We start from the raw sequence: 23,358 nt of genomic DNA, 5'->3' as shown, positions 1-23,358 counted from the left end.
AGGACCAGCATGGGGTTAGGGTTAGGGTTAGGGTTAGAAGCCCCAGCATGGGGTGTGCTGCCTTGATCTCTCCATGTACACGTACAAGCACTTATTGCTGTCCCCAACACCATGCATACATGCCCACACACACACTGCACGAGTTCAGCCCCTCTGACAATGCACATGGCTGTACAGATCACAGAATTATAGAGTCAACTAGATCGGAAAAGACCTTTAAGATCATGAAGCCCAACTGTCACCTCAGCACTGCCAAGTCCACCACTAAACCATGTCACCGAGAGCCTCATCTACACCGTTTGTGAACACTTCCAGGGACGGTGACCCCACCACTGTTCTGGGCAGCCTGTTCCAACACCTGACCACCCTCTCTGTGAACAAATCGTTCCTAATATCCAGTCTAAACATCCCTTGGCACAGCTTGAGGCTGTTAAGTTCTGTTCCATCACTTGTTACTTGGGGAAAGTGACCATGAAGCAGCCCTCTGAGGGGAAGGATGCCTCTGTAGATGCTTGGACACACACACAGCATGTACAGACACACAAGCAGTGCACACTCCTGGTGCGTGTGCACAGGTTCCCCTGCAGACACACATGCATTATGCTCACCTCTCCCAGAGTACACGGGCACATGCAAGCTCAGACAGCCTGCACACACACATGTGGTGGACACTGGGCTGCCCAGTGTGCACACATTTACCTGCGCAAGCACATACTGACTGCACACACACTGCACTATCTTCTCCCAGCACTCACAGGTATCCACACATAGGCAAACCCTCTGTGTATGTGTGAAATGAGTTTATACGCATCTACAGACCCTTTGTACACCCCCCTACACAATCCCCTCTCCCCATACATATATGCATGCACCCCTGGACACCCTACACGCCCTTGTGCACTTCCCTCTCCCCATACATACATGTATACACCCTTGGACACCCCGCACACCCCCTATACTCTCTGCTCTCCCAGTATATACATATATCCACCTCTGAACACCCCACTATGAACTCCCCTCTCACACACAAACCGCTTCCACCCAGCCCCCTGCACCCCAACCCCATCCCCTCCGGTCAGGGCTCCCCGACCCTGCTCTCGGCACACCGGTCCCGAGGCGATCCCGCGGGGCTGCCGCAAGCCCGGCCCTCCCCGGATGACTCCCTTGACGTGCGCTGGCAAATGGGAGCGGGGAGGGGTGTTGCTGCCTGCGTGCCACTTGTTGCAAAAGAGAGGAAAAAAAAAGGAAGAAAGAGAGAAAGAAAGAAAAGAGGAAAAAATCCCACCCACCCTCATCTGCTGCGGAATAAAAGAAATATCGGCGGCCGCGGCGCCATGTGAGCGGCGGCCGGGACCGGGCGGAGCAGCCGGCCGTGCCCCCCGGGACGGCGGGGCTCGGAGCCGGCGGCATGGTGGAAAACCCCAGCCTGGCGGCCAAACCCGCCCTGGTGAGGGACGGGACGCAGCGGAGGGGCCCCGGTAGCGCAGGGGTGCGCGGTTGGGAGCGGGGGGGGCACCCGGGGTTGGACGGGAGAGGGGTCCCGGGAGGAGAGGGCACCGAGGGCAGTCTCCGATGGGAGCGGGATGGGGTTCCCGGAGGGGCCGGGGCGGTGCGGGCTCGACAGGAGACGGTTCCCGGTGGGACCGTCGGGGCGGAGGTCTCCGGTGGGACAGGGGAGGGGGTCCTCGGTAAGACCCAGTCCCCGGTGGAACCGGGGCGGGGGGTAGCAGCAGAACACGGGTTCCCATGCGGAACGCGGAGGGGGAGTCCCCGAACGACAGCGACGGGGGTCCCGCGTCGGAACTATTCCCGGTGGGAGCAGGGAGGGTGTCCCCCTTGGAGCGGGTACTGGGATCCCCAGTAGGGCAGGGTCCGGTGGGACGTGCAGTACCTCCTGAGCGGGTACCGCGCCCGGTGCGGCGGCCGCGGCTCCGCCGCCAACTTTTGGGCAGGGCCCCCGGGAGCGTGGGGGAAGAGCGGGTGGAGTGGGGGGTGCTTCCTCCCTTCCCTCCTCCTCCTCCTCCGGCGGCGGCCGCAGTGCTGAGGCCGTGCCCTGTGCCCGCAGCCGGCCGCCCCTCCGCGGGGGCCGGGGCCGGCGGGGGGGCTGCGCTTGGCGGCGGTGATGGAGAGCCTTCAGCGGCAGCAGGCGGCCCGCCTGGCCCGCGGCCCCGACGGCGCTCCCCGACGGCCTCCCGTTGAGCCGGGTCCTGGCCCCGGGCCGCTGCCCGCCGGCCCTCGCCGCCGCCCGGCCCCCGACCCGCGCCCGCCGCCCGCCGCAGCTGGGGAGGAGGAGGAGGAAGAGGAGGAGGAAGAAGAAGAGGAGGAGGAGGAAGAAGGGGAGCACCGGGAGCCTCCGCCTCCCCCACACCACGAGTGGACCTACGAGGAGCAGTTCAAGCAGGTAGGAGGCATCTGCCACCCCAGCATCGGCTGCTCCAGGCAGGCATCCCTGGTGTCCCCTACGAACTCGGGGTTCAGCCCTTCCTGAATGGATGCTGCTTATACCCCCCACTACCTCCTGTTTGTGTCCCACCCTAAATGTGCAACCCCACTGTCCCAGGCTTCATCCCCGTCCCTCCCCGGGTATCTGTTCCCCCAGACGTTATGCCACCCTAAATGTGAGCCAACCAGTCTCCTTCCACTACCCCCAGACCTCATCCCAGATGAGTACAGTCAGTGCAACCCCGCATCCCTGTCCCAGAGCCCCTTTCTCCCCCAAATGGGTACCCCTATAATACTCCTCGTCCCCATCCCTGAGCTGTGTCCCACTCCAACAGGCATCTTCATGTGCTCTCCATCTCCCTGCCACTGTCTCCTCCATCTCACACATGCTTCATGTCCTCCATCACTTTGGTGTCCCCTGTGCCTGTCCTCATGCCCCACAGCATGATGGCATGCCCAGTGTCCAGCCACCTGGTACCCTATACCTATATCCTGACCCATGGAGGTTTCATCCCTGGTGCTTTCTTGTAATGGGTAAAACTGTGTCCCTTTCCATGAAGGTGTTTCAGAGATAAACAAGGGCAAAGGCTCTAGTGCATGGTTACCCCGAGGAGCTCCTCTGTGTTTCTGTGAGGACCAGGGTATATTATGGATGGTGAGTGTGGCACATTGATTTCTCATATTGGCTGGAGGAAGCCGTATGTCGACCCTGTCACCTCACTCCTGGTGGGCATAGGGAGGACTCCCATGCCATGGAGGTCTGGTGCAGAGAAAAGGCTCTGGGGGGTTGCATATAGGGTGAAGGAAAGGCCTGCTTGTATTTAATGTGTGTTTATCCCATCCGTGCTGCCCTGGTTTGCATGCAGTGAGTGCTTCTCTGTACACTATGTGAGTGTGGACAGCACAGCACCAGGTCGGGTTTGCACTTCCCATGTATTCAGCTTGGTTGCGGGGGGAGAGAGCAGTGACAGAGATATCCCTGTGGAGCTGGTGTGTGGCTTTTTAGGATGGCACTGCTCAGGGAGCAGTGAAGTGAGGGGACTTCCTGCCTCATCCACAGTGTTTCTGGCAGGAAGGGATGAAGTCAGCAGCAGGGACCCGACTTTCGGGGGGTGCTCGGGGTGCATGTTGCTACCTATTGTGTTATTCAGAGGGGCCATGGCTCATCCCGCTGTGCTGCGAGGCAGCAGGCAGGGTACAGGCAGGGCACGGCAGCATGTGACCTGTAGCTGTGCTCGGGGTAAGCTGTTTCCCCGCAGTCAGGCCGGGGAGGTGCGGGGTGTGTGATCCGCACAGCCCCAGTATCTCCTCCGGGAAGTGCTGCCTTACACCCCACCGCGCAGAGAGAGGCGGACTGTCCGGTTCCAGGGTCAGCCCGGAGGTGGGAAGCGGCTCCTCCCTCCCCAGCTTTACGAGGGGAAAGCATCCCCGGCATTTCTCGTCCCTAAGCCTCACGCCCTGGCCCCGGCCGGGGCTGCCCAGGCTCTCTCCTATGCGGGGCAGGAGCAGACGGCGGTGCGGTGGGAATACCGGGAGGTGGATGGCAGGGGATGAATCCTGCCATCACTTCCCAGGGTGAGAGCTGCCTTCTTCATTGCTTGCTCGACTTTTTCTCCAACCCTGGTTGGAAAAGTGATGTCTGTACTCCACAGACACACACTGTGGGTTTCCTACATGGTGGCATATCCCAGGTGACGGTGAGATGTCCCTTATGTTCAGTACTCTAGGGACAAGGGGTCCTATTGCCTCTGGATGGCTTATATGGGATGGGACAGAGAGAGGGGAAAGGAGTTTCTAGGACCAGCCCTTCCTTGCCTTTGCGTGGGGTACCTCATCTGGGGTTGCAGTTTGGATCAGGCTCCGGTGCTGGCTTGCCTTGGGGTCTGCAGAGTGTCTGTCACTGCTGTCTCTGCCCTGTGATCATCGGGGAGGGGACATACCCCTGCCTGGGAGGGACGTGTCTCCCCTGGCTTCCCCCAGGCTGCAGGGCTGTGCCTTGCCCAGCCTGGGGAACAGGTTCTCTGCTCTCCGCAGGGGCCGTGTTGGAGGGTGTCCGCACTCAGCTTTCGCAGGGGCTGTGATGTGTGGGGCACGGAGGGCAGTGCGTGCCTGCTCACAAGCTTATGGGGCACTCACAGTGTGGGCATGGGGCTGTGTTTCCCACAGGGACGCGCTGGATGGCACTGCTGGCATCACCTGGGATGGGTCGGGGGTCTGTCATCTCCTGGGGGGCAACAGTTAAGTGAACGGGGACCACCAAATCCAGACTGGTTTACAGAGGATGGGTTCTCCGCAGCAAGGAGAGGGCTCTGATGGGGATAGGGTGGGAGGCTACTGCAGGACCAGCTGCTCAGGGTTTTACACGCAGTGCGGTGGTGCTAAAAATGGGAGCAGAGGATAAGGTTGCAGCGCAGAAACCCATTGAGGGTTAATAGGCAAACACTGCTTCAACCCGGAGGAGCATTTTGGAGAAATATCCCTTATGTTTGCCCTTGTGTTATATGTTTCCTGTGGCGCCGGTTTGGGAGGACTGGCAAGACCTTTGCTCTGATCTGGGAGGGCTGATGTGATATTAGGGGGTTGTAAGACCCCCTCACCCCTGCCTCTTGCATCAGCCCCCGGCGCCGGGCTATGTACACTTGATAAGGACATATGGGTAGAGCCCTGGGCAAAGGTCCAGGAGGTCTCCTGCACTCAGCGCTGCAAGGCAGACCTGGCCCCAGGACCGACTGGGGTCTGACTGTGCACTACCCTTGAATACCCCTTCCATGGGGATGGGGATGCCACCACGTTACAGTGCTGCATCATGTTTGACTTAGGGGGCACCAGGAAGAGGCTGGCATTGCTGGTGCCAGCTCAGCCCCATGAATTCAGCTTTCCCCACTGGAAAGCATGCACGTACATAGGGATATGGGCCCTGGTTTCCTCCAAGTGATGGAAGAGCAGCACCCAGGGCTTCCTTCTCTATCTCCCAGCTCCTCCCAGAGGTAGCACTGCAGGAAGGCTCAGGGCATGAGGGTCTCAGACATCTAGGTTTGTGTCCATCTTTCTGGCACCAGTGTTTGCTGGCAGGAGGGTGCCATCCCTGCCAGGGCACATTCAGACCCATCTGGTTGCAGTTGGGATGCATCAGTACCCCCCTGGAGCTCCTTCCTCCCTGCCTGGGAGCAGCTGGGGTGGGGGGGATGAGCCCCAGCCAGCCCTTTGGGTCCTCTCAGGTGTCTGGTAGCCTCAGTATTTAATACAGGGATGCAATGGTTTGCCACCATCTTCTGCCAGCCCTGGTGTGGCTGCTCCTCCTCTTGCCATGGTGCTGCTCCTGCTCTGTCTGCCCCATCTCTTGCACCCACTCACCCTTTATGCATATTTAGTGAGGCTCATTGTCTGTACCTTTCAAAGCCTGGAGCAAAGTGCTTTGAGTTGGCTGCAGCCCTCCTTGTGCCACAGACCTCAGCCCCATGCCTTGGGGCCATCCCAAAATGGGGTGCCAGGGTGTGCGTTCCTGCTCTGTCCCCATTCCTTTCTTCTGTAGGGTTGTCCCTGCCTGCAGGGAATGGAGGCGGCTCAGGAGGGGGATCCTGGGAGAAGGAGGTGGTCTCCCTGCCCCATACCCCCCCCTCAGTGCATCTTCAACCCAGCTGCAGCAGTTAACAACCGAAGGGCTCCCAGAGCTAAATTAGAGGGTCTCTGGTTACAGCGCAGAGCTGGAGGGATGATGGACGTGGTGTTTGCTCTTGTCTGTGTCTCCCTGGAGGTTTCTCACCACCAAACGTACAGGCAGAGCTCTGGGACCACCTGCATCGGGGAGGTGGTGGTGGTGGCAAGGGTCAGTGTGCTAATCCCCTGCAGCAGCAGTGCCGGCAGCTCCGGCAGCCCAGTATGAGTGCAGGGGTACAAGGCAGGAGCTGCTGGTGTATGGCAGGGAGTGCATATGGAGGTGTTCTCTGTGTGTGTGTGTATGGAACAACAGCGTATATGTGTGTGCATGTAGGGGTGTGTATGAACCATGCATGTGCCCACATGCATATGGTGTGTCCATGCAAGTCTGAACATACCTGTCTGTATGTATAGGAACACATGTAGTGTCCCAGTGTGTATGGGCACTCCCGTATGTGCATGGACCAGTGTCCCTGCATGTGGACCCATGGGTGTTTGAGGCACGGTATGGGGGCTGGCCCCCCGTCCAAGACCATCCCTATGCCCCCTGCCCCAGCCCACAGTGCTGAGCAGTCCTGGTGGGTGCCCCCAGGGCCCTTCCCAGCCCCACTATAGCCCAGGGGATGCTGAGTACCCCAGTGGCTGCTACAACATCATCTCCCAAACAGTCTCAATCCCAAGCTCTTGGGACCTCCAAACAGGAGGTGTAAAACTATTCAGAGTGGGAGAGGAGCATTGGCAGAAGCTCCCACCCTGGCTCCCTCACAGGGATCTGGCCCCACAGCAGTGCCCATGGACTTTCGCAGATTCATGGGGGTGTAGGAACAAGCTCAGCTCTGTGTGGGGTACATGTGCCTAGAGGTGCATGAGCGTGCAAAAGGGAGAGTGCATAGGGAACACATGAGCATGCACAGGGGTGAGTGTGTGTGGGGAAGGTGTGTTCAGGGGCTGCATGAGTGTGTGAAGGATGCAGAGGGGGAATGCATAGGGGATGTATGAGTATGTACATGGTGATTTGTGCACAGGAGGAACATACATAGGGGATGTGTGAACATGCACTGGAGGTGTGTATGTGTGCATAGAGAGAGTGTATGGGGACTTGTGAGTGTGCGCAGGGTGGAGGGTGTGTTTATAAAAGGTGTGTGTGGATGCACTTGTTGTGGGAATGTGCACAGGATAAATGTGTGTGCACAGGATAAATGTGTGTGCACAGAAGTGTATAAGCGGTGCATAAGTGTGCACAGGAGGCTCTATGAAGAGAGAGAGCACATCTGCACCTCTGTGGGGTGCTGGTGCTGGGGGGGGTGTCCCCATCCTTGGTCATCCTGGGATGGATTGAGGCAGGACAAGGACGGAGAGGCAGGGATGGAGAGGAAAGCAAGGCTGGAGGGGGAGGCAGTGGCATGGCAAGCACCACGGGTCAGCGAGGTTAACCCGAACAAATCCCCTCATTGACTCCCTGCCTGCTCAGCCATGAACGAGTAACAAGGGGCCGATCACGGGGGACACACGCTCGCTGGGAGGCAGGACCCTCCCTTCCCTGTGCCACAGCCCCCAGACAGACCGATGTGGGCTGGATGGTACCCGTGGTGGCACCATGCAGCGTGTTTCCTTTGGCTCCAGCCCTTAGGGAAGCGATGCCGGTGTCCTGTGTCTCGGTTTACCCTCCTGCAAAGTGCGTTGAGGAGGAGATTAGGAACCCTATGAGCCCCTCCTTCACCCCGGTCAGGCTGTAGGTAGGGGGACTGCTGTCCCAAGGCCAACCCTGCCATCAAACAGTCCCCAACCTTGAGCGAAGCCGGGTTAATGTTTGCAGCAGGCAGCTCTCCCAGCAGCAGCAATGCCTGCTGTGATGGGGAATGGGGGTTTTAATGACCTGCTGGATCCGCCACATTATCAGCGCTGATTAAACCTGCTGCTCTATAAAGCGCCGTTAAATATTAAGCATGATTAAAGGCTTTGAGGGGGAGCCGCAGGGCAGGGACAGGGCTCTGGATGGAGGGGTCCAGCCACAGCAGTGGGGTTGACCGCAGAGGCTGGGGATGTTGGGGTGAGCAAGCACCCCTGCACCCATCAGGGCTGTGGGGTCAGGGGAGCAGCCCCCTTCCACTGGAGCTGGCAGCACCTTCGAATGCAGCCGGTGTCCCAGCAAAGCCGTCCCATAACCATTAACTTATTAACGACTGGTGGTGGAGGTGAGCGGTGGCTCACAAGGTCAGGGGGTGGTTTGTGCCCAGCGGGAATGAGCTGCCCCCCAGCTCTAGCACTGGGGAGAGGAGGGAGGGCATCCACAAACCCTTGGCTCCTTTGTGGGTGTCCTGTGGCTGGGGGGACTCTGACTGTGGACATTGTTGGGGTCCCTGCACCCCAGCCCCATCCATTGGGAATAGCCAGTTCCTGTGGTTGTAAGTATGAAAGGTAAACTGAGACACAGATGGCTTTTCTGTCTCCCTCTGTGCCTTGGTGACATGGTCTGGTGTGAGGTGTCCCTGCCCATGGCAGGGGTTTTAAGGTCCTTTCCAACCCTGCCCATTCTGTGATTCTATGATTCTACGCTGTCAGGACACAGAGGACACTCCAATGTCCGGCTGTGCACCATCCCCCTGGGGTAGGAACCAGGGACCCCAGCTCAGAGGTGACAGTGGTGCTCAGGAGGGGTGCAAGGACCCCAAACCAGTCAGGCACTCACGGTGTGCAGCTGCGCCCTGGGGGGCTCATGGGGTGTTGGGGAGGGATGAGCATTACCTGAGCTCCCTGCGTGAACAGCAGCCAGATAGAAAAATTAGCAGCACGCTAATCAATGTGGTGCATATTAAGCGGCTCAGGGCTGGGGGAGGAAGGATGCGAAGCAGGGGGGAACCAAGCAGGGTCGGGGATCGATGCAGCTCGTATTAAGTGGATTAAATCCTGGCTGCCGATCTGAGCCCAGCGGGAGGTGGCAGCTGAGCAGGAGCTGCGGGGGGTCCTGCTGCTATTGCTCCCCTTGGTGGCAGGGGGCTGAGGGTCCAGGGAGACAGGGCAGCCCTGAGATGCTTGGGGCTGGGTTATCACCTGGCTGCTTCCTTTCTCTAAGGGATCAGCTGGGCTATGGGGTCCCAGCTCCATGAGAGGCATCTCCTGGGTGAGTGAGAGGTGCTAATGATGTTATTTAATCGCAGTGAGGAGGAGGGGCAGGCACAAGGTCTATTCGTATCCCTTTAATAAAGCATGTTCGACCCACTGACCTTTAACCTGCCTGACAAGCCCCGTTATCCCCATCCCTTAAGGAATAAGGATGTCGCCATGGCAATGGGATGATGAGAGGGAGTGGGGTCCCTGGACCTGGATATGGGTATGAGGACATCCCCCTCTGGCCCTGCACCAGAACCCAAGCGGTGGTGTTGGGTGGAAGTAGGATAGCGCTGGGGGTGCTGTGTCTTTTGGGGGTGAGAAGCACTGTGTGTGGTTGGGGTCCCCGAGGTCGGCAGAGCAGAGCTGTGGTGCGCATCGGTGGGATATTGATCCCACAGCTTGACAGTTTAATACTTCTGTTTATAGAGGAATATAGTTACATCGATGGCGTTAAATGAGTTACTAATTATATCAATACAAACATGATTAAAAGGGTCCTTGCTCATAGGTCATGGCAAGCAGGAACCACTGCTCATGTTGCACAACTGCCCCGGGGCAAAGCCTGCCGGACTGCTCTGAGGTGCAGGGGGGGCTCTGGGGTGGGGTGTACCCCTGCAGGGTTTGGGGTGTCTGTCCACGGGGTTTGCCTGTCTGGGGTTGTGCATGCCACATTTGGGGCTGTGCATGCCCATCCAGGGTTGTGTGTGCCTGTCTAGAGCTGTGCGTGCATGTATGGGGTTGTACGTGCCCATCTGCGCTTGTGATTGTCCATACAGGGTTTTGCACAAGTGTATGGCATTATGAGTACCCGGCTGGGGTTGTGAGTGCTCATCTGGGGTAGTGTGTGTTCATCCAAGGTTGTGCATGCATATCTGGGGTGCATGCCCACGCAGGCTGTATGTGCACATCTGGGGTACGTGCCCATGCAGGGCTCTGCATACACATCTGATGTGGATGCCCATGCAGTGTTGTGTGCACCTATGAAAGCCTTTGTATGCTCACCCAGGCTTGTGCCTTCTCACTTGGGGTTGTACATGCCCATAGGAGGCTGTGAACAGCCAAATTCCTGCATAGGGATTTGTACCTGTGCAGATTGTGTATGTATATACAGGGTTGTGCACACTCGTGTGCTGTACTGTGTGCCCATGTGGGGCTGTGTATGCCTGTGCAGGGTGGTACATGCCCATGCAAACTTGTGTGTGACACTGGGAGGTTGTGATGTGCCCCTTAGATGGTCAGTCCCCAAGTCAGGCAGGAGGGAACCATGGTGCTCACCCTGCAGGAGGAGAAGCAGGGTGAGTGGCAGGGCCCAGAGCTCTGGGTAAGGGATGGAGTTGGCTTCTTCTACAGGGCTGGGGCTCTTTTGGGGTCCCTCCTGACCTTATGGCTGTAGCAGACCACTACCCATGCCACCACCCATGTGCCACTTCTGCAAAGTGATGCTTGGATCCCATAGCCAGCCTGAACTGGGACTCAGCCCACCTTTCATCAGCAAGGATTCCCCAAACCACCTCCTCTCCCTCCCGAGCATCCCCACATCCAATGGGATGCCCAGTGCATGCCCGGCACACCAAAGGCTGCTGGCTGCTCCCTGCTACTCAGCTCCGCTCTCATCTCCACTTAAAAGCCGACCTTTGCTCCCTGTTTGATGTAATGTGTCTTTGCATCCCCGTGCTCTGCAGATAAAAGGTTAGAGGTTAATAAATGGTGTAAAAATAGATTCCAGCACTTGGAAATCACACGTTTTGGGGGTTGGAGGCAGTGGCAGCACGGGTGGGATCCTGTCTTTTGTGGTGAGAGGAGAAACACAAGTGACATCGGATGTAGGAGGACACTGGCTGGGTTGAAGTCAGTGGCTTCTCCCTGCTATGGGATAGGCAGTGGTTGCTGGTTTGGGGTGTTTGCTCCTGCTCTGACAAGCCAGGAGACTGCAGGGATGGAAACAGGGTTAGTGTGGAGCCTTGGGGGTAAAGAGCCCTGCTGCAGGCAGGGAGATGCACGCAGAGCCTGGCTCACGCAGCCTCCCTGGGGCAGAAATAAAAGCAGCCCCCCTGGAGCTATGCTCTGAGCCTGACCTAGTTACTGTTATCGATGGCTTGAGGCGCTCCGGGGAAAGGGCAGGCAATGAGGAGTGGGCACAGAGCAGAGCAGGGAGCATCACAGTGGAGGAGAGGCACAGGGTGATGGTACTCAGGGGTCAGGGCATCCCAAGAGCACCCTGCTGAAGGAGGGGACACAGATGAGTAGCACCCAAAGGGTAAGGAAGGGACAGAGAGCGAGTGGCTCAGAGCCAGGCAGTCAGCACCCATGGGTCTGGTAGGAGACTGTCATCAGGCTAGGTTAGGGACAGGCATTTAACACCTATCCCCATGGGTTAGATGATGATCTGGGTTAGAGGTGTCTGTCCAGTCATGGGAACTGTGGGGTGTGTGTACAAGCATCCCTGCATCTCTGTGTCCCCCCAAACCCCCAGGTCCCTGCATCCTCACCTCCCTACTTTCCCTTGTCCCTGCATCCCCACATCCTTGCATTCATGTGTCCCCAACACGTCCCTGCATCCCCCCCCCATCCTCACATCCCCACGTCCTTATAGCCTGCCATCCCCACAGCAAAGCTCCCTTTATCTGTCCAGTGAATGATGTGCTGTGTGGAGGGGGAGAGTGCTCCCACTCTATTGGTTTTTAACGGCCTTTCCCAGCACAATTGTTTTTTAAACGACTCAATTTTGTGCCTGACTTTGTTTTCCAGCTTGCATTTCTTTGTATATGTTTTGGAAATCCATTCTGGACTGCTGAGTTTTGTTTCTTTTCAATGGCTTTAAATTCTTGCCGGGCTTGCTGGGAGGAATTGGTGTCTATAGCGCCTTCGATTGGTGCTAATTTTTCCTTCATGTGCTCTGACTTTTACTGCTGGGCCATCGATCTGGCGAGCTCCAATTTGTCATGGTCACCTAGGCACTGTGCTGGAATCAGGCGAGCCGTGGCTTCTGCACAGAGCCGGTGCTTCATGTCCCTGATGTAGGGGCTTCACTTGCCTCTGCGATGCCATCCGTCAGCTCAGCCTTGGGGTCTGTGTCCGTGTGTCCGGACCCACATCCCTCCAATACACATAAGTATGCTCACAGCTGAATGTGTGCACCTGTGTAACTGTGTGCACACTCAATAGCTGGCACACACAAAGTTGCTGGGACACACAAGCACCAGTGTTGGTGCTGCACTCACCACTGTGTGCTTGTGCACTGGCACACACATCTGGCTTTGTGCACACATACACTGCAGGAAGTCCGTGTGTGTTGTGGGGATGTGCCACTGCCATGCTCACACCCTCGTCCCTGTGCACAGCTGAGGAAGATGGATTTGGGGTCCCCATGTCCAGGTGAAAGAGGAGGATTTGGTAGCATGGCCCTTTGCAGAGGCACCTACTGCTGTCCTTGGCCATTGATCAGGCCCCGTCTCAGGGTGACACAGCTCAGGCTGTGCTAATCATGTTGTCAATAGCCCTGTCACCCCAGTTCAGTGTGGCAGTCTCTAGTGCTGGCAGCTCCCCACTGGCACCCGTCCCATGGTCCTGCCAGCTCACCCTGGAATGGGACCAGCATCTCCACTGTGCAGGTGCACTGTGTCCCTCCAATGGGACATGGTGAGCACAAGCACTGGGCAGTGCCAGGAGGATGCTGAGCCAGAGCAAGGATGAGTGTCCAGGTCCCAGGGACCTGCCTGGGGGAAACCTGGGATTTACTGCTGTCCTGCCTACACTGGCATCACCTTACCAGGGGGGAACAGTCATCCCTCCACCTGGGGGAGTGAGGGCAAGGGAAACTGAGGCACAGATGCAACATCTCTGCAACAAGGGTGCAGAATAGTCAATGGTGTGTGGGCTGCCCATGCCAGGCATAGGGAGAACACAGCACTGTCAGCATGCAGGGTGCACTGGCATATCCTGTCTGTGACAAGGGACTGCCTCTTATTGCTGTCAGAGGAGGCTGGTGGGACCAGGGGTGATGCCTGGTCCTGGTACCAGCAGCACTGACTGCTCTCTTTCCTGCCCCCAGCTCTACGAACTGGATGAGGACCCGAAGCGCAAGGAGTTCCTGGATGACCTCTTCAGCTTCATGCAGAAGAGAGGTAAAGGTGGGTGGCAGGGGTGGGCACCACTGGCACCCCTGCCTTGGCTGCTTGGGGGGGCTCCCAGTGCTCTGAGTTGCTCCCAGTCTCTGTGAGCCCAGCAGGTAGGTCCTGCAGTGCCTCCCATCCCCATCTACACATGCACATGTGTAAGCTCACACTCTTCAGGTTTGACCCCATTTCTATAGGCAGCACCCACCATGGGGTGCCTGCTGGAAAGAGGTGCTCCCTTGGGCCCCCAGGCTGGAGATGGTGGCAGTGCCAATGCAGATGCCAGTTAGCAATGCCCGTTAGCAGTGCCCAGCAGGGATACCCCTTGGTTACAATCATTAACAACACCTACTGAGGTGGGCTGGAGATGAGGATGGGGATCTGGATACCACCTCATGAGTGTCCCCCGAATCCCCCTGGTCCTAGTGCAGGGCTATGGGTAGCAAGAGGGAGCATCATCGCTACCTCTTCCCCCCCAGCATCCATCAGACACTAATGATGCCCATTAGCAGGACATTTTAGTGCTGCCTGCTGGGAATACCCTTGGCAGTGCCCATTGGTGATGCCCATCAGCAGTGCCCAGTGAGGATGCTCATCACCAGCATCCTTAGGGATGCCCATAGAGCTGCACTGCAGGATGCAGGCAGTGTTCCTGGCAGCACCGGGCACCTAGGGGTTAAAGGCTCACCAGCCAGCCCTGCCGCATTGGAAATCTTTGCTATCGGCATGGGGGGCCGAGCTGGCTCCTGGGGACTCGATAAATGCTTTAACCTTCGCCCTCCCCGTCCGGGCCTGTGACAATTAAAAGTTGCCGAGCGCGGGCGTGTGGCCAGCAGTATTAATTAGAGCCTTTTGCTGGTGTGTGGATTAATGAACATGCCGCTCAATAGCCAGTAAACCCCAGGCAGAGGTTAATGCCGGGCTAATTAACGGGGGAAGGCTTGGGGGTGGGTAGGGGGGTGCAGAAGCAGCAGGGCTGGCAGTGTGTGGGACAAGGGTGAGCTGAAAGGGGCTGTTGTCCCCAGTCAGTGCCCATGGGGAGGGTGGTGAGGACATCTGCCCACTTGGGGGGCAGCAGTGGTCAACTTGTGGGTCAAGCAGAGACACCACAAATTCATTTCACTAAGGGCTGTGCTGAGGTGGCTGGTGCAGCCATGGTGCTTACACTGGAGCTGGGATGGAGATGAGGATGGGGATATGGGTACTACCCTATGAGTGCTTCCCAAGTCCCTCTGGCCCTAGTGCAGGACTTTGGGGAGCAAGTGGGAGCGCTGGCACTGCCTCAGTCCCCCCAGCATCCATCAGACACAAGATTCATGGGCTGTTCTGTGGCTTCATTATCTCTCTCTCCAGAGCTAATTAACTCCCTCACCACTGGGGCTGGGGCTAATTAAGCAAGCACATGGTGGTGCAGGGAGGAGGGAGGAAGCCCAATGCTTCCCTGCTCCTCATCCCTGTGTGTCCAGCTGTCCTGCTCCTGTCTCATCTGTCCTGCATCTCCTCCGAGTGGGTGACTTCCCCCCAGGAAGTGTGAATACATGTGTTGGAGTGCTGGATTTTACAGCCAGGTAGCAAAGAGAAAAGGGACAGAGGGCAGCAGGACAGGGACAGCATCACAGGGGTCATCAGGAGCTGAAAGAGAAGCAGCACCCATGATACCAGCATAAGTGCTTGCAGGAGCACCCAGAGGTGCATGGAAAGGCAGCTGCCACCCCCCAGACTGCATCCCAAAGGTGGCAGTGGGACAGTGGGAATAATGCCTACAGGATAAGCTCTAATGAAAGGGGCCATGTCCCCCTGACGTCCGACAGGGCAGTTTTGGCACTGGTGTTTGTGAGAGGGGCTGAAAAATGGGTTAGAGACAACCCTGATAAGTGGGAACTTAATGGCTCAGGGCAGGGACACCCAGCCCCAGTGGCACATGGGGGTGATGGTATCATCCCCATCAGACATGGGATACAGGGAGCACCACATCCCCATGTCCCAACCCCTGTGGCACTCCAGAAAGGGACAGCTGACTGGTGAGGGAATAACTCTGCATTTGCTCAGCAGGGCTCCGCCATCTCCTTGCCAAGCTGAGGGCCCTGCTGATAACACGGGGCCATTAATCAATCAAGGAATTAATTGCAGCGCCACAATGGCCGCATCACCTCCCCGAGCCTTTGTGCTGCTCGCCCTGGCCGGGACTGGGGCCATCACTCTCCAGGGATGCAGACAGGTCCCTTTGTCAGCAGGATGGGCACCGGCCGCCCGCCCCGTGCAGCACTGAGATTAATGATGAGCTCCTTTGGATAGCCACCATGCATGGGGATGGGGGAAGAAGGAAGGAATCCATTGATTGGGGTGAGACCCAGCACACTCGTTGGCATGTTGGGCTGATGGGGAGCCCTCAAATAGAGCCCCCATGAGGTGATGGGGCTGGTGCAAGCAGGCAAGGGACTGCTGGCAGGTATCAAGTCAATATCTCTGCCTCTTTCCCAGGGGGACAAACTCCTCTCCCTCTTCCTGAGCAGCCGAACAACAGAGACACATACACACAAAAATAAGTTAAATGAACTCAGTAAAGGAATAAAAAGAGCTCATTTTTCAGGCTTATGTGAAGAAGCCAAGCCAATATCGGGGCCATAAATTAGGGATGCTGGAGGATGGTGGTGAGTGACGGCTTCGTTTGAGGGGCAAAGCGCAGCCGTGACAGCCTCCCCTGGCCAAATGGATGGCTTTCCGATACTGCCTGAGCCCCGACACCCCGCAGGAGGAATAAATATGGGGTGGGATGGGACAGGATGGTATGGGATGAGATGCGTATCCTTCCTCTACCCTACTGCAGCCTTCAGCCGCTGCCTGGACCATTGCCCTGAGGTGCAGTGGGGCAGAGTAAGGCTATGGGACTATTTGGTGGGGCTGGGAGAGTGGGGTGTGAGGGAGGTGTAACCAGACCTGGTGCCTGTGTGGACCATTTCTGGTCCATGCTGGGCTCACAGAGCCCTGGTAACCTCATGTTCCTTTGCCCCATGGCCTCAGGGAGGGGGGTGATGTTGAGGGACCAGGGATGACAATCGCTGCTGAGGGCATCTGAAGGGGATTTGGGGTCAGGTCTCTTGAGGCAGGGCACTGAAGGCTTTTAAGCAGTCAGGGAGGCTTTTGGGAAGGATTTGTAGGTGGGAACCTCCTCTGGACTCTTAGGGAACTCCTTCTCAATGGGGCTTGGAGAGGATTTTTAAGAGCAAAAACCTCTCTATAGGGAGATTATAGGATGAGTCCCTCCAGAAGGGAGGGGAGCAGTCTCTCTTCAGAGACCCTGTATAAAGTTTTATGGGGTCTCTCTTTATGCAGCTCTGAAAGGGATACAGAGAGAGACCTTCTAGGATGCTCTGAGAGATTTTTTTGGGGGAGATGCTCTATTGGGAGCTCTAAGAGCTGTAGAGGATGACTTTCTCTAAGGGGCTCTGGAAGAGGCACTTTACCCATCCCACACTTTCCAGATGAGAGTGTATCCATCCCCACCAGCAGCTTCATCAATAGGGACCGTGTGCCAACATGCTGGGGTCTGCTCTGCTCATGGGCATGGTGCTGCACTCCATGCTTATGGGTGCTCACCCTCACATGTGTCACCCTTGTGGGGCAGCTGGTACCCACACTAGCAGTGGGGACAAGGTAGGGACCACATCCCCAGGCAGTATGGGTCCCCATAGGCTCATCCAACACCCTTCTCTCTCTTCTATGTGCGGCTGTAAGGGACGCCTGTGAACCGCATCCCCATCATGGCCAAGCAAGTGCTGGACCTGTACACGCTGTACCAACTGGTGACGGACAAGGGTGGCCTGGTCGAAGTCATCAACAAGAAGATCTGGCGAGAGATCACCAAGGGCCTCAACCTACCTACCTCCATCACCAGCGCTGCCTTCACCCTCCGCACGCAGTGAGCACCCACCCGGGGGCACCCACTGCCTCCGGTGTCCCAGACCCCCAAGTGGGGTCCTTCATGGGGTGTCCCAAAAGGGGATGAAGGGCTCTGACCCTTAGCAGGTGCCACCACCACCATGGTGCCTGCTCACCCCAGGGCTGGCTGGGAGGTGCGTGGTGTGGGTCTCATCCTGGCTCTCTCCCCATGCAGATACATGAAGTACCTGTATCCCTATGAATGTGAGAAGCGAGCGCTCAGCTCTCCGGGTGAGCTCCAAGCTGCCATTGACAGCAACCGTCGGGAGGGACGGAGGCAGACTTTTGGCACAGCACTGTTCAACTACTCACCAGTCAGCACCCCAACCCTGCTGGGGTCCCCCAAATTGCCTCTGCCAGCTCTGAGCATCTCCGCACACAGCTGTGGCCAGCTTGGCCAACTGCATGCAGTTAAGAAAGGTAGGTGAGGAGCACATATTCCCCCTGGAACACATCTCTCTCCAGGGATGGACACAACTCCAGCAGCAGGGATGTTCCCTGTCTGCTCCTGCTGTTATTGCTTGGGGAAAACAGATATAATTTTGTACATAGAATCATAGAATAGTTAGGATTGGAAAGGACCTCAAGATCATCCAGTTCCAACCCCCTGCCATGGGCAGGGACACCTCACACTAAACCATATCACCCAAGGCTTCATCCTGGTCTTGAACACCACCAGGGATGGAGCATTCACAACCTCCCTGGGCAACCCATTCCAGTTCTCTTAGTCCCTTTCTGGGACAGAGAAGGGTTTGTATTTCTCCTGTCTTTGGAGAAGGACCAAGCCCAGAGAGGTGACCTTCTTGCCCAATGCTAAAGGGATGGAGGTGGCACCAGCAGGGACGGTGGATGGGGTGGATATGTTGGATGCGCTGAGGTCTCTTGGTCATTGCAGAGGATGGCATGTTGGCAGCAGCAGTGCCGGGGCGCATCGCTATCCCAGTTGGACTGGCCGGCCACCACCTCGCAGCAGCCCAAGCAGCAGCTGCCTCACAGGCAGTGGTGCTGGAGCAGCTAAGGGAGAAGCTGGAAACGGGGGAGCCTCCGGAGAAGAAGGTGGCCCTGACAATGGAGGAGCAGCAGCGGCTGGTGCAGCACGCACTGCAGCACAACCTCCTGGCTGTGGCTTCCCAGTTCCCCATGAACATCAAGATCTCCAACCGAGGTAGTGAGGTGCAATGCCACAGCTTGGGGCACCCCATCCCCTGCACCCCTGTGGGGAGCAGCAGCGAATGAAGGGGAGCATGGATGCCTGGAGAGGACGGAGCCCCTCTTGTCTCTCTTGGGCAGGTTCTTGTTTCTCTTTCTCTTAACACTCATATTGGTATTTCCTTTCCCCAGATGACAGACAGGAGACCGCATTGAACCTGTCCACCAACGGCATTAGCAGTATCAACATGTCAATAGAAATAAATGGAGTTGTCTACACAGGTAAATAGAAAGGCCGCTTGGCCTGTGTAATTGCGGCCGGGAAATCCAATAACTTATAGCCACTGCCTGGCCAGCAAGTCCTTCCTTCAATCTGATGTCTTTACTATAAAATCCATTGTAATGAAGTGGTGGGGCCTGGGGAGAGGGGGCAGGAGAAGGAGGGGGTCGGTGAGGATGGAAATTGGCCCCCAGCAGGAGCTAGCAATGGAAGGTGAAACTGGGGAGTGGATGGATGGATGGATGGATGGATGGATGGATAGATGGGTGGGTTGGTGGATGGATGAATGGATGAATGGATGCATGTACTTGGCTATTAAAGTATAAAAAGGCACCCGCACTGTGGGGTCCTGCAGGCAGGGCTTGGATTTGGGGTCACCAAATGCTGGTGTGCCCAAAGAGTGACTGGGTGCAGGGGTTGGCTGGTTGCAGAGCATGGTGTTGGGTGCAGGGGAAGATGTTGGGGTGCTTTGCCAGCACAGAGGCTTCTGGGTAACATTGTGCAACTACCTGGCTAGGCAGTTTATCCCATATCACCCAGCTGAGGCACCCCCAACTAAAATCTATGGCTTTTCCTTCAGGGCTTAAACATTTAAGGGTGTGGAAAGGTCAGGGTCTCATCAGCATGTGGGGCTGCCAGTCAAATGGCCCTGGGACACCCCACAGGCTGCCCCATGTGGGTGAGGGTGGCTGGGCTGGGACAGACACCGAAGGTGATGGGGGGAATGGAGCCCCCATGGATGCTGGGGACCAGGAGAGCAGGGCCTCCAACCCATGGCTTGCCCTAATCCCCTTGCTCTTGCTCTCCAGGTGTCCTGTTTGCCCGCCGGCCCCCAGCACACCCGGCACCAGGTGGAGGGAGCACCCAGAGCCGACCAAACCCCATGTCTGCCCTGAACCCCCTGCTCCCAGCCCCCTCACACAACCACACTCCCAGCAGCACCTCACCATAAGGAGAGATGCCCCCACCCAGCTGGGGGTCCCCAGAGCTTTGGGGGGGCTGAGTAGTGGGACCCAGCTGGGACACCAAGGTGGGATGGGGGACCCAAAGGTGCCTCTTGCTGCAATACTGAGTTGTGTCCTTGCAAGGCTGTGAGCACCCATGTGGTCCCTTTTGTCCCTTATCCCCATGATTGGGGTCCCTCCCATGCGCATGCCCTTGGACATACACATCTATTTCCTTAGTGCCGCCCCCAGGTAACCCACCCCATACAGCTCCTGCCTGCCCTGCTGCCTGAGGCACCCCTGGGCCCCGCATGCTGCATCCTCTACACACTGAAGCCCCTGTGCCCACATCACTGCATGCAGCTGCAGCCTCTGTACACGTCTTAATGGGTACACTGCATCCTCCATGTGCCACACTTAGTGCATCTCTTATATGCTGTCTCTGTTACACACATCTCTATGCATACTGTGTTCCTTATACACACCCTCGATGCATACACTGCATCACCTGCACGTTAGATCCCTTACATGTCCAGTGTGCACACTGCATCCCCTATACACAACCTTGGTGCCCACATTACCTCATCCATGCACATCCTCAGTGCAAACACTTCATACCCTATACTCTGCACCCCTATACCTTGCATCACCTATACACTGCATCCCCTATATACTGCATCCTCTGTATACTGCATCAGCTATATACTGCACCCTTTACCCTCTGCAGACTCTCCTACCCAGCCCTCCTGCACTGCCTGGGCTTGCTGCCCCCATCCTGAGGCACCCCCAGGGCCCTGGGTACCTGCTGGCCACCCCAGGCTGGTGGCATCTCATCCCCCCCAAGTCCTCACTCAGCTAAGAGTTCACCCTGGGGAGGGGGGTGGCAGATACTGGGGAAACTGGTGGGACTGGTGGGGGTGAGATGTGACAGGTGGAAATGGGGATCATTGGAGTGGGAGTGGGGATTGTGCACTGGAAGGAGCTTGTTGGGGGGAACAGACAGGGCAGGGAGGCCCAGAAGTGCCCCCCACCACCAAAGACCACCCAGTTGCTGGGGTCCCCATTTGGGGGGCAAGGAGACAGAGGGCACTCCGAACTACCTCGTTGGGGCCAGGCGGGCGCCTCCTCCACCCTCTTGCACCCCTGGGTGCCAAAGCAGGCGAGCGTGGAGCAACGTTCACCTCTACCTCAGCATGGGGGGCCGGGGGTCTGTGCCCCCGGGCTCCCCACGGCACTCCCACCGCAGCCACGCGACTCTGTGTATCTATTAAAGGAAATGAACTGCTGAACCAAACCAGTGTGGACATGGTGGTATGTGTGATGTGGTGCCATCTGCCAAGGTCCAGGGCACAGGATGGGGACACGGTTTGGAGGTGCAAGACACCCACACAGCCCAGCTACAGTGCCTGAGGTTTCATAGCCCACCTCACCTTTGCCTCCAGCACAGGGTTGCCTCTGTCTCTGGAGGCTCTGAGTTGGGGAAAGTTGCCACCAAAGCCCTCAAGCATGGGCTGGATCAGACCGAGCACCAACCCCACCATGCTAGCAAGGCTATGGAGCTGCTTGGCCCCATAAGCTGCCCTGGTGTAGCTCACCCGTGGGAGGGAACACCATTAGGCTGCCTGTGTGAGGCAAGGATCGTGGCTTTGGGGCTGCTCAAGCCATGGCCATGGGTCTGTGAGGTTGCACCAGGTGAGATGCAAGCAGTGCTGGGCCAGCTTGGCACATGGGTAGTGCTCACTATGAGCATGGGTGACCCAGCTGGAGCTGGAAGACATGGACACATACATGGGTGCTCATGGGTGCATATAAGGGTGCACATGGGAAAGCATGGAGATGTTATAAGTCATACAGATTCAGTGGCATACACGAATTCATACTTGCACATCTGTGTGCAGATGCACATGCTCACACGTGCACGTTTGTATTTCGAGGGCCACAGGGGGGGCTCCCATGAGGACTCTGCCAATCACAGCCATGAGGACAGGCTCACCCTGGCACCCATGAATCCAGGACAAAGCCTCCTGGTTCACGGGTCACCGCCGAGGACACCCCCAGCCCCTCAGGGACACCCCCCAGTACCTGTGAAGACACCCCCAGCCCGGACCCCACCGGGTTGTGCGGGCGCTGTCCATGGTGCTGCAGCAGCGCTGCCTGCTCCTGACCTCCCAGTAGTGGCACTTGGGGACACAAGAGGGGGACACGGGACCCCTGAAGAGAACCCTATTCCTGCCCCATTGCGGGTCTTATAGCGGAGCCCTGTAGGTGGGTATGAAGGTGAGCGGGTCTGTGAACAGCGGAGTGTGTGTGTTTGAGTGCACACCGGACTGCAGTGGGGTTCCCCTCTGTGTGTGTGTATTTGTGTGCCTGTGCGTGCCCCAGGCTGGTCCCAGGGTGTTTGCTGTAGGGCTGTGAGACAGCTGAGCGCTGGCACAGAGCTCCTGCAGCCACTGCACAACCCAGCACAGCACGGCAAGCAGAGCCGGAGTGGAATCAATGCAGCCTTAATTGGGGTCTCATGTCCCCTGTCACTGCCAGGCAGCGCTGGCCACAGCTCATCGAGCGCCAGGGCCCCGGGGAGCCGGGAGGGCACACGAAGACCCACATCCCCACTCATTACACGGCTCAGGGGGTGATGTGTATTGCCACTCTCCCTGGGGGGCTCGGAGACACAGCTGCTGTCACCTGAGTAACCAGCCCTGATTGATGCCCGATTCCCATGTCCTGCAGGGACTGTAATTGAGCGGGAAGCAAGAGACGGAGGATGCAGGGATGATCCAGATTAGCTGGAGGAGTGTGGGTCTGGCTTCAGAGCTGGGTTGGGGGCCGGTGGCTGTGGTATCAATATCACTATAGGGATAGAGACAGGGTTGAATTCCTTCTCTCAGCCCCAAGGAGTGTGGGGCAGATCTGTGCACTGCCCTGGCTGTGGGCAGCCAGTGCTGTGCCTTCAGCCCTGTTTCAAGGCTGGTTAGGACTCTAAAGGATGGATGTCCTCCAATCCCAAATGCCCCCAGTGCCCAAGTCTCAGGCAAGGACTGCCTGAATTTCCCACTTTGGGGAAGAGGGAGATCTGAGACCCTCTGTAATGGTCATCTGTGTATCTGTGGGCACTGCCCATCACACTGGGCACAACCAGTACCTCTAAACACAGACCAGCACTATGTTAGCAGCTCACAGCCCTTTCTGCAGCTTGCAGTCACTTCTGCTAATGAAGCAGTTTCTATTTGTCACCTTTGTGGAACAAAGCACAGCTCTTCCTCTCTGAAGATCCCTCTTCAACAGCCCAGCTATTGATTCCTGGGAAAAAAGGCAGAGTGCACAGAGCCTCTGCCTGTTCCTCACAGCTCCTTCAGGGAGATTTGGGAGGCCATAGGGGTTGCTGGGGCCCTGGGCCAACCCACAGCTCCCTCCAGCATGCCAGCCCTGTACAGCTCCCTATAGGAACACATTTAGGACAAGGCTTTTTCAGGGCACAGTGGGTTTTGATCTCAGCAAAGGGCACTGAAAGGGTCCCCAAAGCCATCCAGCCTTGCATTGCTACCCATGTTAATAAAGTATTTGCTGTTAGCAGATGGTTTTGACCTAAGAGCCTTGCTTGGGACCCTTGATTGGGTGCTCCCTGTGCATGGCAAATGCAACACCCAGCTCCATGCTCACAGCCACAAGGCACAGAGACTCAGCACCCCAGCCTGAAGCAGTGCTAAGGTTACATGGACAA

The 23,358-nt window shown here is 57.3% G+C and overlaps 1 protein-coding gene across 1 annotated transcript; it reads left to right on the top strand.

Annotated features, from left to right (window-relative positions):
- The first annotated feature begins 2,122 nt into the window (after positions 1–2,122).
- Positions 2,123–19,697, top strand: ARID3C (AT-rich interaction domain 3C). The gene is made up of 7 exons (XM_034073069.1): positions 2,123–2,401; positions 13,262–13,334; positions 17,061–17,244; positions 17,440–17,684; positions 18,160–18,429; positions 18,606–18,695; positions 19,503–19,697. Exons 1-7 carry the CDS (start codon positions 2,123–2,125, stop codon positions 19,643–19,645), a joined length of 1,284 nt encoding a protein of 427 aa, XP_033928960.1. The 3' UTR covers positions 19,646–19,697.
- Positions 19,698–23,358: the final 3,661 nt, after the last annotated feature.

The sequence above is a fragment of the Melopsittacus undulatus genome, chromosome Z (assembly GCF_012275295.1).
Source record: "Melopsittacus undulatus isolate bMelUnd1 chromosome Z, bMelUnd1.mat.Z, whole genome shotgun sequence".
In the NCBI taxonomy this organism is placed as follows: Eukaryota; Metazoa; Chordata; class Aves; order Psittaciformes; family Psittaculidae; genus Melopsittacus; species Melopsittacus undulatus.
Note: the sequence above shows the minus strand (reverse complement) of the source record. Positions and strands in the feature narration are given on the sequence as shown.